General features: G+C 37.8%; 1 protein-coding gene across 1 annotated transcript; it reads left to right on the top strand.

Moving 5' to 3' along the window:
• The first annotated feature begins 4354 nt into the window (after positions 1-4354).
• On the top strand, positions 4355-11694 carry LOC141631685 (protein FAR1-RELATED SEQUENCE 9-like). Its single transcript, XM_074444323.1, has 4 exons — positions 4355-4479; positions 4580-4739; positions 11038-11314; positions 11468-11694. Exons 1-4 carry the CDS (start codon positions 4355-4357, stop codon positions 11692-11694), a joined length of 789 nt encoding a protein of 262 aa, XP_074300424.1.
• Positions 11695-19164: the final 7470 nt, after the last annotated feature.

Below are 19164 nucleotides of genomic sequence, written 5' to 3'. Positions count from 1 at the left end.
TCAACCTTTTGAAGTTTCAATGTCTCGACTAGCTCCAACAATTTGAGCACATGAGGGCTAACCTTTTGGCCCTCCTTAAAATCGAGATGAAAGAATGCCGAGGCCACCTCATATTGGACGATCCTCGATGTTTGTGAAAACATTGTCACAAGTTTGGAATAGATTTCATTAGCGGTGCCCATTTTAAAGGCTCTCCTTTGGAGATCCGCCTCCATAGCAAAAATCAACACATTTTTCATAGCGGCGGACTCTTTGTGGTAAGCCTCATATGCTTCCCTAGTGGCGGCACTTGACCTAGCATTAGGTTCGGGTAGAGAGGCCTCGGTGAGGTAACGAAGCTTGTCGTCACCTTGGGCGGCTAATTTGAGTTGGGCATCCCAATCGGAGAAATTTGACCCATTCTTTTCAAGTTTACTACGATCCATGAAGGATCGGAGCCATGAAACATTAGTGAGAGGTGCGGCGTTGGTGTTTGGTGCGGCCATTTGTTATGTGAAATAAAAGTGGTCTACAAAACAAAATAGAAGGAATAAAACACTTGTCGTTTTAAAATAATAATAACACTCGTAAAATTTTAATTTAAACAAGTTTTATTGCATTTATCTTGTGACCTCTACCCAACTTTGATAAATGATTCCAAGACCCAAATTCATATTAACTTAGGCATCGGTAAAGCCGAATACAACCCTTATTAATATAACTCGGTGGATTAACTCTTTAATCGATTCTACTCTTAGAACTCTTGGTCGATAAATTTACATTAATATTTATCTTTAGCCCGAAACACATCCGACAACCGTCGAGAATACTTTTGTTGAATTCAACCCAAATTTCGAATAAATGTGTCCATGATCCAAATTTACATCAACTTGGGCATCGGTAAAGCCGAATACAACCCTTATCTTTATAAATTCGGTGGGTTGACATTTATCACCCACGTCCCCTACGTAGCAAGGTTTGTACCCCGGTAAGGCCGAGTGCACTCCCTCACGAAATAGGTTTTCATGGTTTCTACTTTTTGGTAAGGCTCGGTCTCAATTGTTAATTTTAGCGAGAGGTCATGTCAATTTATTATCTATCATGTTTTAAGTGAACTAAAGCGGTGAACTACGATAATTGTAATTGACACGGTCGATTTACTCGATTTAAAATGCATATTTAGTTATGGCGATTTAGCGATGCATGCAACATATAAATAAAATGCAAAGCATAAAAATAAAAATCCTAGTATGGCCTTCCTAAAATAGTAAATCTAATAAACTATTACAAATTCAGAAACCAACTCCTTTGGTCCCTTGAACTTCGGTCTTGGCACGCATTTCAAGGCAACACTTTCTTTGATGGATCGCCTTCTCGAGTGGCACCGTCTTCAAGGTACTCCGGAATAAATAAATTACAAAATGAATTACATAATTTCCTATTATACATTTGTAATTAAAATAAAAAAAAAATCTATTAAGTTACAAAACGGTGATACGAGATCACAATAATTACAACCGAATCGATATTCCCATACATTTCGGGTAATATCAATTAAAACTAAGGCCATACTAAGTAAAATTACATAATTCAAAAATTACATAAAATTAAAATATGACAATCATAAATAAAATTCAGCATTATAATATGTATGAACATGGTCAATTTTATGCTAAATCGCCTTTAAAGAGCCAATATCGTATATTAATCGATTTTTACGGATTTGCGCTATTTAACCTTTTAAAATCACAATAATTAAATAAATTCATATTTACGTACAAGTTAATTACCCTAAACATCTTAGGACTCAAAATTAGTCTCCACTTACATTTTGACAATAATTAACCTAGATTTCTTAATATTGTTCATAAATGGACGTAAAAATTACAAAATTGCTATAAACTTCAAATTAAATCATAAAAATTTCAAATAATTTCAAAATTTGAAATTTAAACTCATGAATATTCTGGAAAAATACCATGACACTCATAATGTTCAGAACTTAGGTTAAAAATTTCGAAAATTTATCGAGAAAAACAATGTTGCTGTTTATCGGTTTTAACAATTATGACCATAAAAATATGAGAAAAATTATATTCATCAACTTTTCACTTTTATATCTGAAATATATGATAAAATGAAACATGTGACTTTTTTCCTTTAGTCATGAAGTATGTTTTAGCATTATTACTAATTATAGTCACTATTTATGTGATTTTTCATCAAAATTCATAAATCATGCATAAAGACTTCATTATAGCCAAATATTTTACACACATCTTGTAAAATTGCTTGTGATAACATAATAAATTTCCATGACCAGATTCGAAATATAACTCATATTAACCTATTTACCCATTTAAATACGATTTTAACTTGAAAAATCCATATTTCGACCAAAACAACTCATTTTATCATGAAAATTTACAGGCCATTATTAGATAATATATGTGAAAATATATTCAAAAACCACTGAAAAAGTCGAAGTTTAGCTAATTTTCGTCCAAAAATGACATTTTTATCATAAAAATCACATTTTAATGCCAATATTGTATAAAATGAACAATAAAATCCATAAATAAACCAAAATGTCCTAAAAACCACTTAGGACCAGAAACTTTTAACATGCAAAGTTATTTTAAGTTTTATCTTCATAAATCCAAACTAATTAGTTTTGTATGTTAATCATATAACTCGGAAAAACTATAAACCGATTTGCATGCAAACAACCTAAGGCTCATGATACCGCTTGTTAGAATTCACTAATTCCACGTATGTGACATTTTAATTTAGTCATAAAATTAAAACTAGGTCTTATGCATGCAAACTTGAACAAAAGTAGAGAAGAAATCGTCTTTCTTACTATGGGATTTCGGATATATGGGCACAAATGAGTTCTTCTTCTCACTTGTTCTTTAGCTTCCTTATAATGGATGAACAAGGATCCAAAATAGAATCCCTCCCAAAAGTTTATACCCAAGTTAACCTTTTAAAAGACTAATATTATTAGATCTAGAACAATATTAATCTTACTAAAAATTGACCCAAAATATTATTATGCTCTCTTGTTTATTCGGCCAAGAGAAGGGAAGAAATGGAGTAATTATCTCTCTAAAATTTCTATAAGTTTTAGATGATAAAAGAATGAATGTCACACACTAGTAATTGTAGTGTATATTAGAAAAATAGAGTAAAAACCCCTGGCTTTTACCATGCTAAAACCGGTCGGCGGGGAGGAGGATGCCCAATGCATGAGCAAGTTTTTCTACCCAAGAAATCATAGGTATGCATGGCTATATTAGGTTGTAATCATCATGTTTTCCACTTAAAAATAATTAACACAATTTAAACCTAATACTCCCTCCATTTTCGGCACTTATATAAAATGGGAGGTCCATTTTATATTTGTCATTTGTCAATTGTCACATGTTACTAGTCATGTGTAATTGTAATGTATTTTTAACATAATAAAAATCAACGTATTAATAAAAATAAGTCATGTACAAAATCGACTTAGTAGTTCATAATTACTTGTACCAAAACGGTTTATCAATTATAAATCACAACGTCTTGTATTTATAATAAATTATTCATTCAGTTTCAATTTTTTCGTAAACAATAATTTTATCTAAGTAATAAAACAATTTGATTACTTAGACCGTATCTTATTTAATCGAATTACAATAAGACACGTCAATAATAATCACAAAATTGTCCGTCAATTTTAAGCAATTTAATTAACCCGTATCAACATACGATAATTAAATAATCAATTAAGAGTGTCACCCTTTAGGTATGACCTAAGGGGATCAACTAATCACCACCGTCGCACGATAGTAATGTCAAACTCTAGTCAGCCAATCATTACCGATATGTGTGGACCAGTTGACTGTAAAATATTACATCCCACATGTATTCTTAAAATGAGACTTAAACATGTGATCATCATGATCGATAGTTGTGATCGCATTATTGTCGGAGGACACATATTCCAACAATTAATTGACAGCTGAAGATAGCAGCAACAAGGACCTACAAAATCTGCAAAGAACACGTGAATGGTTTCGAAAACATTGGAGTAAGCTTAAATGATTTTAAGAACTTCCATAGGGATGTTTAATGTTTCATTCATGAACGTGATGGTCAGTTGTTCGTAGGCTATTTTAAGGAAATGACTGAAACAAGAATAGGTTTCTACTTTGACTACGATATTGACGATGATGGCAGCCTACGTAGGGCTATATGGGCAGACAGTACTGCCTGAGAGAACTACAAGATATTTGGTGATACGGTGTCATTCCACCCAAGTTACTCCACAAATAAGTATTCTATGGTTTTCACACCGTACACCGGTGTGGATCACCATAAACGATCAATGACGTTCTGTGGGGCTCTAATTGTAAGGAAAGATTATGAGTCATTTAATTGGGTTTTCAACCGGTTTTTACATGCAATGGGGGAGGAAGGAACCCGAATACATAATTACAGATCAGGACCCGGGTATTATCAAATATTTCCCTCTTGTTTTCAAGACATCGCGGCATCAGTTTTGTATGTGGCATATAATGAACAAAGTGCCCATTAAGTTTGGTGTGTCTAGGAGTGATTATTCTGACTTCATGGGGAAAGTTAATGAAATTATATGGGGCGAGGAGCTTGAAGCAGCAGAATTTGATGCTATCTGGGATCAAATTATTGAAGCTCATGGTCTTGGTGCCAATGATTGGTTTGCGGACACGTATGCTGATATCGTCGTTTCAGTACCAAAAATGAATACCTAGCTACTACTAACAGAAGTCAGCGGTAAGTAGAGTCGATCTCCACAGGGAGGCGGTCACTATTCACTTGTCTACTCGGTCTGTCTGATGTCACAGTGTGGGGGTTTGAAATGATTGAATTAAACTACTGATATATAGGCAAGAGGAAATAAAAGAGGGATTAATAGTAAGAGAAAGGAAACTAGGATTTCGGGTCATCGATGACTATCAGTCAATCGCAGCTAAGGTCACAGATTCGTCGATGTGTCGGTCTACGGGGCAACAAATATCTCCCTCCGGTCTCAATTCGCCCTAAAATGCTATTCGCTTAACTTCCGTCCTCACGAAAGCATCCTATTGTTCACTGTAGGTCTCACCCCTTCCAACCTTCCGGTCTAGGTGAAGGCTTACCAATGTTAAAAGGCTAGTTGTGTCGACTCAACTAGCAGGATACAATTATAGCAGTGATTAACAACATAGACTAAAAAAACAGCGACAAATCTATAAACCTAATTAGCAATTAACATTCATTCATCGAATCACCTAATCCTAGCAGTGAAATTAGCTAGACATAAATAAAGGGAAGAACAAGAATAAAGGGTAGAAGAACAATAGGCATTAATTAAATAAAAGATAAAAGAGAAAGAAAGGAAGTTACAGTGGAAAAGATCCGGAAAATGAGAAGCAGAGCAGAAAGTAACGAAAACAATGTATTAGAATCATAAGAGGTGTGTGAGAGAGCCCCTAAACTGTTCTATCGTCTTCCTATTTATAGGAAAGACCATTTTATTAAACCTAATGACGAAATAAAGCAAAAAGCCCAAGCCCATAAGAGAAACCACTCGATCGAGTGATTCAAAACAACTCGATCGAGCGGAATCAGACTCAAACCTTTCGATCGAGTAGAAAATCTACTCGATCGAGTAAACACTAAATTGACACTAATCGATCGACTAAGGAAAGTGTTCGATCGAACATTTATTCCATCCAAAACCACTCGATCGACTAGTAAAGTACTCGATCGAATGATATCTAACTTCAGCAGCTCATAATCTCGTTAGTTTCAGCTTTGACTTGTCTTTTTAGCCCCCGAAGTGGCTTCACGCATCCCGAGACAGCAATATTTCCGCTCCAAATTCACTCTTCCTCCAAATGCATGCAATACGGACAGTAAAAGGCTCGATTTCACTACTTTCTGGTCCATTCCTGCAAATAGAACAAAACAAACCAAAGTAGCATATTCGAGGCATTTCATAGCATAAAACTACGATAATAGCATAGAAATAAGTGCATAAAAAGGCCAAAAAGGACTATATAAAATGCACGTATCAAATCTCCCCAAACCAAACCTTTACTCATCCTCGAGTAACTAAATGCAAACTAATGGAACGGAAAAGATAACTCAGAGCTAGCTACAAACGCCCACTTAAACCAATTTACTGCAAGCAAACTAACACTTATAGCAAATAGTCAAATGCAAACGAGTTATAGGATGTTTATAATAAAGCTGAACCGTTGACCTTGCAAGACCTTTAATGATGGACTCTCACGGGTCACTCTTCTCTCATGAAGCAAAGGGTAAGCATATATATGTCAGAGAGAAAGAAAAATAGTTGCTCACCTAGACTACGACCCACTTAAACATGCATGCAACTAATATGATAGACAATTCTAGCTACCGTACATACATTCCAACCAAACAAGGTCATGTCACAGCCGAGGGCTTACAAAAATATGGTAAAGTGAGGCAATGGGCAAGAAAAGCAAGAACATTTATGGGAATGTGGAAGTATAGGTGATTAAGCTAGTACCTAAACAAACCATATAACAACATCCATTCCCAACTCAATTATAGGATTAAGCATGAGTGCCCTTCATTTGGCACAAAACTCACCAAACCGAACTGAAAATACTCCTCAATTAATGTAAATAAAGCATAGGAGCAAAACCGTCTCATCAAACAACATCTTTTTTTTCTTTTTTCTTTTTCTATTTTCCACGGTTCCCTTCTCTTTTTTTCTTCTTTTTTTTTAACTCCTAATCATCAAATACAAGCCAAACTTGGCACAATAAATTATATACCGCAAAACAATCTAAACTAGCTTGGCAAGGCAGGCTAAATTTGGAATGTAGTTAAGGGTCAACAGGCAAATTTGGCTAATGTGGAGTTAAATGGGTAAAAATGAAAGAAAGGGAAATTGTAAGCACCTCCCTGCATGTGACACCAACCACTAACCCGAATGTATGCAGGCAACAAGCAATTGAATTTCATATACGTGAAAATTGATGAACATGCTATGCAAGGAGTAACTACTCACAATTCTACATGAAACTGGTCATAAATGACACCAGTTTATACGGCTCTAAATCTTAGAAATTATAAGTAGGTTGCCAAAATTTTCAGGTCAAGTCTATTCGTACAGCTAAATTTTAACATTAACTCGTAGGTATAGAAAAAGACAAAGCTAAAAAGATAATTAGTTTAAATGCAGGGCTTAAGCAAAAAGACAATTTCAGTGCAATATCATCATAGAAATATACCGTTCCGACTCAACCTATATGCTAAAATAAACGTGAAATTTTTGAATTTTTCGAAATTTTTCAATTTTTTATTTGGAATTTTTGAATTTTATAAAAATAAACAACAATGCATACAGAAATTAAATGTGATAACAGAAATGCAAATAAAGACGAGATGCAGACACAAATATGGATGCATAACCTCCCCAAACTGAACCGTACAATGCCCTCATTGTACTCAAAAATAAGGGAAGAAAATGCAAACTGAAAAGGAGAGAGTGGAGATGCGGAAAAGCTTACAAGAATATGCGAAGTAGGGACCTCCCCAAACCAGCCAGCAACGTAGGAGGCCGCAAACAGCTGCCAAACACCGTCACAAGAAGCAAATCCAAGCATTGGGCGTCCAAAAGCACTCGATCGAAGAAGAATAGTGGTCGATCGAAGACTTCTCTCTTTGCAGGTACTCAATCGAGTAGAATAAATACTCGATCGAGTGAAATTAGCAGCAAAAGTTCTCGATCGAGTACAAAAAGTACTCGATCGAGTCATCCTCAGTGGATTCCTGCAAAGACGCATAAAAATAGCCTGCAAAACTAACAAAATAAGCTTAGACGAATAGTCTATGGTACGAAGACCATTTATTAAAACTAAAACTGAAATAAAATGTAATGTTCGAAAACAATTAAAGATAAAAAAAACTCCGGGTTACCTCCCGGGTAGCGCTAGTTTCAGACAGGTCCTATCTCGACCTTCTTTTTCATCCAGCTGCTCTTTTTAGTCACAATCAAAACAGCTCAAAGCCCTTAGCATGAGATCATATACCTGCGCATGTGCTACACAAGAGCATAAGTAGCACCATAATGGAATAAAGATATAGAAAATTAAAATGTACAACTGTTTAAGCCTAACAAATTTCCTATGAGAGCTCCTAAATTTGTCAATAAAATAAAGGAGCTCAGGAGCAATTAATAATGATTTAGGGCTCCATTTCAGATTAACAAGTTTGTGACGATAAGTACGGTGAAAAACTATTAAATTACTCGTCCAACTAGGAGGGGGTATAGTATTAAAATACAAAGCATGAGTCGAATGGGGGAATGTACTATTTAAACAAAAAATAATAGAATTATCGTCTACTACCTCGGGTTGGTTGCTCTCAATGTCGGAATCATTGACAAAAGAATATACTACCTCATCCGTGTTAGGAGCAATCACTGACTCAGCTGCCTCCTCTGTGGAAACCGTCCCGTAAATCACAACCTCAAGCGCATCTAGCTCGGCTTTGAAAAGGGGAGACTCACCATAACCATTGTCGTCATCAAAATTGTCGTCTAAAATGAACCCAAGTAACAAATCATTGCTCTCGCTGGCGAAACTACCAGACCGAGCAGAATTTTTACTCGATCGGAAACTTTCCACTTGATAATCACGCGATCGAGCACTTGGAATAGCTCGATCGAGTACTCCCTCTAAACAGCTGTTCGATCGAGTAGAATTTTCTGCTCGATCGAACACTTCTTCTGATATTTCACTCGATCGAACAATATATTTCACTCGATCGAGTGATTTTTGCTCTGCAGTGCTAAAATCCTCGTCTGAAGCGTCACTAACTGATAGAACTTCGCAATCCGAGTCATCCCAGTCATGAGCATTAGGTAGCACGGGTTCTTCATGGGAAAAACCACTCTCTGCGTAGGTAACGCATGCTTCCTCTAGTTACCTAATTTTCGACTCAGCGGCTGGCTGAGCTATTTCAGACTCGAGCTCATCAATTTGCGCACAAACCTGTCTATCATATTCTTGCCTTTTGAGTGCAAGTGCCTTCAATAAAGACTTCAACTCAGCAATCTCTTCTTTCTGCTTATCAGGAGGAGGAGCTTCTTGTTGTGGTGGCCAGATAAATGGAGGCTGTTGGTAGCCTCGTTGATAGGGCAGATATGGCGGCACAACTACAAAAGGTTGACTAGCTCGTCTATGCTGCTTGAACGCGTAGACCTCGTCGTTCTCTGCCATGCAATTAGCTGCATTGTGCTCAGCAGCACCACATCTCCCACAGTAAATCACCTGTTGCGCCATATAATAAAACATAGGTGATGGGTCAAAGGTACTCAAGCCTTCCCTTTGACGATCTTTTACCTAGAACTGTCTAGGTAGGACCTGTAAGACCTATCAAAACAACACTAAAGAAAAAAGACGAGAATGGCCTCAAGGAATAAATTCCTTGAGGCTAAAAACAGACAAAATAAAAACAAGTAAATAAATAATTGCGTCCCCGGCAACGGCGCAAAAATTTGATACCGTCGTTTCAGTACAAAAAATAAATACCTAGCTACTACTAACAGAAGTCAGCGGTAAGTAGGGTCGATCTCCACAAGGAGGCGGTCACTATTCACTTATCTACTCGGTCTGTCTGATGTCACAGTGTGGGGGTTTGAAATGATTGAATTAAACTACTGAGATATAGGCAAGAGGAAATAAAAAGAGGGATTAACAGTAAGAGAAATGAAACTAGGATTTCGGGTCATCGATGACTATCAGTCAATCGCAGCTAAGGTCACAAATTAGTCGATGTGTCGGTCTAAGGGGCAACGAATATCTCCTTCCGGTCTCAATTCGCCCTAAAATGCTATTACCTAAACTTCCGTCCTCACTAAAGCATCCTATTGTTCACTGTAGGTCTCACCCCTTCCAACCTTCCGGTCTAGGTCAAGGCTTACCAATGTTAAAAGGCTAGTTGTGTCGACTCAACTAGCAGGATACAATTATAGTAGTGATTAACAACATAGACTAAAACAACAACGACAAATCTATAAACCTAATTAGCAATTAACATTCATTCATCGAATCACCTAATCCAAGTTGCAAAATTAGCTAGACATAAATAAAGGGAAGAACAAGAATAAAGGGTAGAAGAACAATAACCATTAATTAAATAAAAGATAAAAGAGAAAGAAAGAATGTTACAGTGGAAAAGATCCGGAAAATGAGAAGCAGGGCAAAAAGTAACGAAAACAGTGTATTAGAATCATAAGAGGTGTGTGAGAGAGCTCCTAAACTGTTCTATCGTCTTCCTATTTATAGGAAAGAGGATTTTATTAAACCTAATAACGAAATAAAGCAAAGAGCCCATGCCCATAAGAGAAACCACTCGATCGAGTGATTCAAAACAACTCGATCGAGCAGAATCAGACTCAAACCTTTCGATCGAGTAGAAAATCTACTCGATCGAGTAAACACTAAATAGACACTGTTCGATCGACTAAGTAAAGTGTTCGATCGAACATTTATGTTATCCAAAACCACTCGATCGACTAGTAAAGTACTCGATCGAATGATATCTAACTTCAGCAGCTCATAATCTCGTTAGTTTCAGCTTTGACTTGTCTTTTTAGCTCCCGAAATGGCTTCACGCATCCCGAGACAGCAATATTTCCGCTCCAAATTCACTCTTCCTCAAAATGCATGCAAAAAGGACAGTAAAAGGCTCGATTTAACTACTTTCTGGTCCATTCCTGCAAATAGAACAAAACAAACCAAAGTACCATATTCGGGGCATTTCATAGCATAAAACTACGATAATAGCATAGAAATACGTGCATAAAAAGGCCAAAAAGGACTATATAAAATGCACGTATCATATGCTTTAAGGGGACAGTGGGTGATGGCACATTGCAGAGACTTAAAGATAGCGTCTGTTATGGGGACGACTCAAAGATCAGAGAGCAAAAATAGCTTTTTTAAGAGGTTTGAGCATAAGTCTGGAACATTGGTTGAGTTTTAGATTCTTTTTGAGAGCTCTATGGACCAACAAAGACATACACAAAAGCAGCTTGACAACAATGATAAGCACTCGTACCCAAAGACATCAACACATCCGGCGTTAGAGAGTCATGGTGTAAAGGTGTACACCAATTCAGCTTTCAACACCTTCAAGGAAGAGGCCATATACTCAATTGATACATATAGAACCGGAGGTTTCACTCAGAGAGATGAGCTAGAGGTAACTACTGTCAAAGATTCGTCGAGGGGAAAGAATTTTGAAGTTGCATACAGTCCAGGTAATTAAGGATTACTAATTACTTTTTGTCGTTTACATTTACATTTACATTAGACATTTACATGTAATGACATTTTCACTTACATTCTACATATACTTCAATAAAAACAAATTTACACTTACACTATTTGTAACATTCACACTTACATGATAGCCTTAACTGATGACCCAGGTAAACGTAAAGCAAGCTGCAATTGTACAATGTTTGAAAGAACCGGCATCCTATGCCGCCATATAATATGGATTTTTTCAGCAAATGGGATGAAGATTATACCAGACGATTATGTTATAAAAAGATGGACGAAAGAGTGTCTCCGATTAAGGATGTTCAATTGTAATGGTGAAGGGACAGACAACATGGAAATCATGGATGGAAAATAAATTGCAATGTCAATAATGTGGTCAGAGGTTCATCAGACCGTAGGGCTCCTTCGAGGCAAAGGTGTGACTGATGTTGAATGCTTCTCCGCTATAATTAGGGGATTTAAGGATAATCTATCATCGTTAGAGGAAGTGTTGAATAAAAATCAACAAATGGAGAAAATTTTGCATTGTACGGCCAGTGAGGTGGTGACGATTATCCCACCTAAGAATTCAAAAAACAAGGGTAGCGGTAAAAGAATGTTGTCAACCAAAGCAAAAGCACTGGCCTTGGCTAGAAAACCCAAACGCAAGTGTAAGAATTGCAAGAGAATGACAAATCACGACAAGAGGAACTGCCCTAACCCCTTTTCAGAACACACACCATTGTGCGAGGGGTCGTCTGACCAAGAAGAAGATGCAGGAGAGGAGGAGGAAGATCTGGAATCACAAGAACAATAGACGTCACAACAGTGATAATGCAGTTTTTATATTTTGAATGTGTAACTTTAAACTTTGATGTGCTATCACTGGAACGAGGGATTAGGAATTGGTCTCATGGCAGCGTCACTTTCAACTACTGTTGGTGTAACTTTGAGTAACAAAGTTACCCAGTGAAAGCGTCAGAGTTACACTATCATAAGACCAAAATGTCTCTATTTTATTGGATTTCCAAACATTGTGTTCCATGAACTTATTTGAATTGACAATGTTATTTGAAGTAACATTTATACTTATGATTAAATCAAATCTAACCCTTCCTTACACATTCAATGAAACTTTCATGTGTATGACACAATTACACTTTCAGTGTGATAACATTTACACTTCCCATTTCATCACATTTACACTTTCCCATACGAACACATTTAACTTTCAATGAAACTTTCATGTGAATGACACATTTACACTTTCAGTGTGATAACATTTACACTTCCCATTTCATCACATTACACTTCCCATTTCATCACATTTACACTTCCCATTTCATCACATTTACACTTTCTCATCTGACCACATTTAACTTTCAATAAAACTTTTATGTGAATGACACATTTACACTTTTAGTGTGATAACATTTATACTTCTCATTTCATCACATTTACACTTTCCCATCTGACCACATTTAACTTTCAATGAAACTTTCATGTGAATGACACATTTAGACTTTGAATATCGTCACATTTACACTTGCGATGTAATCACATCTAACCTTTCCTAACACATTCAATAACACTTTCATATGTATGACAGATATACACTTCCAGAGTGATATCATTCATACTTACCAATTAATCACATTTACACTTCCTATCTGACCACATCTACGCTTTCAATAACACTTTCATCTAAACGAAACTAAAAATGAATTTCAATTGATTGTAAATTATCATAACAACTGATTGACATGTCCACAAAAGACCAATAACATTACAGACAATAGCTTCAACATTTACACCAAAATACGAATAGTTTGTTACCACAAAAAAAAAAAAAACGATAACATGTCCACAAATGGTTTATTGTTTCCCCAAAACATTCTTCACTTTGCGCTTCTTTTGTAACTTCCCCCATAATTCATCTTTTCAAGCTATAAACTTGTTCACCTTCGCCATAAAAATGTCTCTGTTGATATTTATGTCAGCTAGTACAAGGGTCGCCACAAACTCGACTACCAAGTACCGTCGATTCCTCTTCCTCTCCTAGTCTGGATGCTCAAAAGGTTCACCCTCGTACATCAGCATATACATCATATTGAATATCCCAGATTCTGTTATGTTAGGAAGGGGTATTTGCCGCCTGAACGGGATTTGCCGAATCTTAAAGCTAGTAATGTGGTATCCCCTTTCGACGGTTCTAGCATCTAAATAATCGCTCATAGCTGATGCCTGCAATGAAAGCACGTAAAATTAAATAAACAATATATTGTTCATCCTATTCGAATGTGATTTATTGGCATCAGACTTACAACTAGACGAGTAACTTTGCACATTCAAGACTGGTCCCAGTTGGGATGAGGTTGGTAGTCAAGGAGATCGACCATCTGCGCTATGAAATTTAGACATACGCATGAAAAGTGCCCACCAATGTTGACAGGTATGAAGATAAAATCAGCATTCAGGTTGAAAGTTTTATCACAATCCCGGATGAAGGTATCCCAAATTAGGTACAGCCGATCATTAATGGTATTAGACTGTGAACCTGGTTCAGGTATATCAAACAGCTGCATGATACACTCCTGTTCACAGAAGTGACTGAGACTACATAATAACCAGGAAATTAATGTATGACTTTTAGGCTTTGGGGGGGTGTACCATATGACGTAACCCAAAGAAGGCCATCCTTGGAAGTAAGTATTCTGCCGACTCCAAGTGGTTGAGCAACATAGCCCAGGACTCAATCACAACTGGCGACATAACAACCTCAGGAAGCATGGACATAATGTTTGACCGGCATAGCACAACATGCCTATTGAACCAAGATATTGATTCGCTGCAGTGAAACCCACGTATAGTAATCAATTAAATATAGAATTTGATTAAAACGTCAATATCGTAATTAATTGAACACGTTTTAACATTTTGAGAGATACTAACGTATTTTCAAAGTTGTGGTCATCTAAGAAGCAATAGTCCACCACATGCTTTCGATACGATCATACACCCCTGACCAAAGCTTGATTGTTTCATAAGAAGGTGGAGACAACAAGAGTCTGAGTACCAGCAGCCCCATAACCGAGTGAGCATCCCAGACCATCCCCCCCGCCCCGAGGGCGGCTCCTCACGGCTGACATGGGTTGGCTTCCTGAAAACTGCACGGGTGGAGGTATGACCACAGGGCTCCCTTCCACAAGTATGACTACAGGTGTGACCATGGGGCTTCCTTATTCATGGTTAGGGGGTGGGTTTGAGATATGGGGCCGCTTACTGTTAGTAATCTCTTCCTCATCGTCCATACTCCGGTTCTGAGCAGCATTCGAGCCCGGATTCAGAACATGAGCATGCGTTTCCTTGAATTGGGATATACTTTGCCGCACGTCTTCCCTCACTTTATTAAGGTCACTCAGGACAAGGATCGAGACAACTTCAGCCCGGATGAGGTTAATAACGTCCCTCACCCCTAAGGCACAGTAAAAAAGGTTTCCCACAGAAAAACAACATGTGTATCATCATGTAAATTCCGCAGTCAAACCTCGAATAACTCGTACCTTGCCATTTAAATTCTATATTGACAAAATTAAACCCGCCGACCTTTGAACCTTTGGCAATCCCTTTAGACTACAGAAACTTGCCCATTAGATCACACTGTAAAGTTAAAAAAAAAATAGTCAATTTAAATACAACATTTACATTTCCAGAATACATATACACTAAAGTTAATTTATGAATACTGTTTATCGTTATTACCGCAAGACGCGCAATTCCAAAATATGGAAGCTTTTCAAAATCATCATCGTAATAACGGTTGTCCAGATACTTTATCTGCTCAGATGCGAAGTTTATGCAAGCACAGCTGTAATGATCATTATTGCCAGGTAAAATCGGGATGAAGACCTGGAGTTTGTGAGAACAAAGCTACAACAGTTACACTTAACAATAGTTCACATTTACACTTTGCATATGATCACATTTATACTATCTCTATCATCACATTTACACTTTCCATATCATCACATTTACACTTTTAATAATATAACATTTACACTATTCATATCATCACATTTACACATTCTATTTAATCACATTTACACTTTCTATTTAATCACATTTAGACTTTGCTTGTAAACACATTTACACTATCTATATCATCACATTTACACTTTCCATATTATAACATTTACACTATCAATATTATCACATTTACATTTTCTATTTAATCACATTTACACTTTCTATTTAATCACCTTTACACTTTCCATAACATTTACACTTTCCATATGATAACATTTATACTTACTATTTAGTCACATTTACACTTTCTATTTAATAACATTTACAGTTTCCATATGATCACATTTACACTTTCTATTTAATCACATTTACACTTTCTATTTAATCACATTTACACTTTCCATATGATCACATTTACACTTTCTATTTAATCACATTTACACTTTCCATATGATCACATTTACACTTACCATATCAAATGAAGTTGAAATGGAGACACACAGGATTGAATCTAAGCATCCCACCCAGACCAGATGTCAACTCTTCTTTCAAGAACTATTCCCTTCTTCTTGGCGTTCCAAATATCCAGGGCAGCACTCTGTTCAAACAAAGGGCAGTGCTATTAAAGTTACACACTTACGTTACAATTAAAGTGAAAACTATACAAATAGAATTGAGTGAGGATAGGACACGTATGGTGTGACTAAGCCCGAAGAAACAACGAGAGGATGCAACTGTTGCAGTTTGGTCATACATCGTTGTATTGATTAGTAAGCACCAACAATCAATAACAGAAGACATAACTTCCTATCCAGGTTCGAGGGTTAACATGTCTTCCCGTGACACGAAAAAAAGTCGGTAAATACTGCCAATTGTTCCCTACAAAAAACACTTTATTAGGCAAAAATGTATACAACGACTTATAAACTGCTCCAGAATGCTCCCAGTATCACTATGTTTGACATCGAAGTTAATAGACTCACCCTTTTAAAAAAGATTCTGATCTGTTAAAAACGTATTCTAGGACATCTTTCCTCACACAAAAAACAGTGCAGAATAAATTCTTATTGCGCTGCAGATCTGCCATAATAAAGTCCTGCTCGGGCATGGGTACCCCACAATTAATGGTACAACCAAGATTCTCAAGGACCACATCCATGCACTGCATGTGCTCACTTGAATGAAATAAGAAGGGGTGGTGGTCCAGATTACTCCGGGGGACATATATTTCACCAACAGCCGCAGGAACGGTTGGTTTAGAAGGGCCTCCGATATCACCAGTTCCAAAATCCTCACCTGGAACCCCCCCGAAATGCCTCATTTAGCTCTACTGTAGAATAAAAGGTCAAATGAAATTTAGGCTGTAATACTACGGATTTCCTAAGCTTGTACTCGGCCGAATATGGCCTACTCGGCCGAGTAAGGGGTGTAGTGTATCCTGGACAGTGTACTGCCCAGGAACACTCGGCCGAGTATGTGGAATACTCGACCGAGTAGACGTTACTCGACCGAGGATACTCTATACTCGACCGAGTATCCGGTCTGACGGGTGTTATTTCTGCGGTTTGATTTAGAGATGATTTGAGTTATATAAAACACGTTAATCAGTGTCTAATCACTTTTTACAAAACCTAAACATTTCAACGACGCTCTAATCCTCTCCAAATCTCTCCCTAGTGTGTGATTGTTAGCAAGTTTGTTCATCTTTCATTCTATCATCGGTGTCGGTAAGTCCTTGATTTTCATTAGTTCTTTGATTATCTTTTAGGGTTTGCTTTGATTTATGAATTGGGGGAAAATGGGTGATGCATGTGGTAATTGGAGTTTTTGTGATTGTTGATAGGTGAAGAATTCATAGAGGAGCCTTTCTAGATTGCCTTGCTTATGTCTCTTTGCAGTTGTGCTAAAGTAGGGTTTCCCTACTCAGATCATGTTTAATTGATTTGAGATTGTGTTGTATATGTACGATTGATTGTCTACTGATCATTGTTGGAGCGTTGGTGTTGGTATGGTTATGGTGATGGTTGTTGAGTGGAGTCACTTGTGGGAGTGGCTTCACGCCCTAGTTTTGCCCTCTATGGAACCCTCCATAGAAAGTGATGTGCACATTAATGAACAAGGTTATCGCTCGTTGATGAGCGGGGATTAGGTGGGGATTGGCTGCGGTCCCCCACTGGCGGCGAGGATTACCTGTTGCGATGGATAATCTGGCAGGGGTACACACCTTGGTGTGTAGTCGGTTACTATGTGAAATCGGGAGTTTGGAGGTGGATGATGATCAGCTGGTTGCGTTTTGTACTTGCCTTACTTTGATTATTTAGTAACTGACCCCGTTGTTGTTTTATAAAATCTTTGGTGATCCATTCGGGGATGGTGATCAGATTATAATAGGTGATGAAGTTCTCTCGCTATGGGGCAGTCATGGGGAGTCATCACTCGTGTCTAGCTTCCGCCATCAAGAGACTTTGCTTTCATTTCTAGTTGTTAACTTTCACAGTTGTACTTTGGTTTTGGTTTTGGAGAACATGTAAACTTTAATCATTTATACTTTAATAATTGTGTTTGGATTGTTAACTTTGATATGCTGACCTCGGGCAACCAAGATGGTGACGGTCTCTCATACTAGGGTGGTCTGGTAAGGCACCTTGGTATGTGGGGGTGTCACAAAGTGGTATCAGAGCGACGATTCTGGCACATAAAACTAATGAACCCAGTGAACTTAGGGAGTCTAAATAAAATGAATTCGGGGAGAGTTGTTTGGAGCTACCGTAAAGACTTGGGAGACGTCCCAAAGTCGCATTAAGGCCCTTACAATATCAAGCCGGTCACATGGGGGAAAACTGTTGTATGTCGAGTCATGTGTGTGTGTGTGTTGTACTTGTAACTTGAATCTTGTGCATGGTTGGATGAAATGATGAAAAAGAAGTGGAACGTGATAGTAGTTGAAAGATGTATCGAGAATTTGTTGATGTTAAACTTTGAGCATGGAGTATGTTGGGATGTTAAGTATTTATTATGTGGCTTTCAAAAAGGGTAGCGACATATCGTATATAGCTTGGTAGAAAAGGATATGTAAAGTATGTTTATGGTAGTAGTAACTCGTTTTTGGCATGACTCGGCCGAGCAGGGCGGGTACTCGATTGAGTAGGGGGTACTCGGCCGAGTAACCAGGCACTCGACTGAGTGTTGTTTGAGGTGTACGAAGCAGTAGCTTCTGGTTGTGACTACTCGACCGATTAGCAGATCATACTCAACCGAGTAGAGCAAACTCGACCGAGTATCATACATACTCGACCGAGTATGTTTTCTGTGTTTCTGACGTTGGCTACTGGAGTGGACTACTCGACCGAGTATTAGTGATACTCGACCGAGTAATCCATACTCGACCGAGTATCTCACCATACTCGGCCGAGTGCTTTTTCGGCGGAAGGTCATGTTTATTTTGAGCCGTAGGCTTTGTGCTTATGTTTCCTTACTTCTTATCAGCTCAAAATGCCACCGAAGAGGTCTGCCGCGTATGTTCAAGCATCCGAGATGACCACAGATGAGGTAGCTCGTATGATCGAGCAGTAGGATGGACTCCTTGAAGCTCTTAAGAATGTGGGTAAGGGGCTGAGAAACCGGTGGATGCTACCCACCTGAGCACTATCATCGCCCACTTCAACCCATCAACTTATGAGGGCACCGGGGAACCTAAGCTGCTCGATAACTGGCACCGTGAGATAGAGAGTCTCCTTGAAGTGGTGAAGTGTCCGCCGGAGTTAGCTGTTGAGCAGGTAGTGTACTACCTAAGGGGTGAGGCTGCAGTGTGGTGGCAAAA

The sequence above is a fragment of the Silene latifolia genome, chromosome Y (assembly GCF_048544455.1).
Source record: "Silene latifolia isolate original U9 population chromosome Y, ASM4854445v1, whole genome shotgun sequence".
NCBI lineage: Eukaryota > Viridiplantae > Streptophyta > Magnoliopsida > Caryophyllales > Caryophyllaceae > Silene > Silene latifolia.
This window is presented reverse-complemented; position numbering and strand designations above follow the sequence as displayed.

Coding starts and splice junctions, on each gene's coding strand:
- LOC141631685 (XM_074444323.1), top strand. CDS start 4,355: ATGACGTTCTGTGGGGCTCTAATTGTAAGGAAAGATTATGAGTCATTT. Junction 4,740..11,037: donor ATGCTGATATCGTCGTTTCA/GTACCAAAAATG, acceptor GTTGAGTTTTAG/ATTCTTTTTGAGAGCTCTAT. Junction 11,315..11,467: donor TGAAGTTGCATACAGTCCAG/GTAATTAAGGAT, acceptor CTTACATGATAG/CCTTAACTGATGACCCAGGT.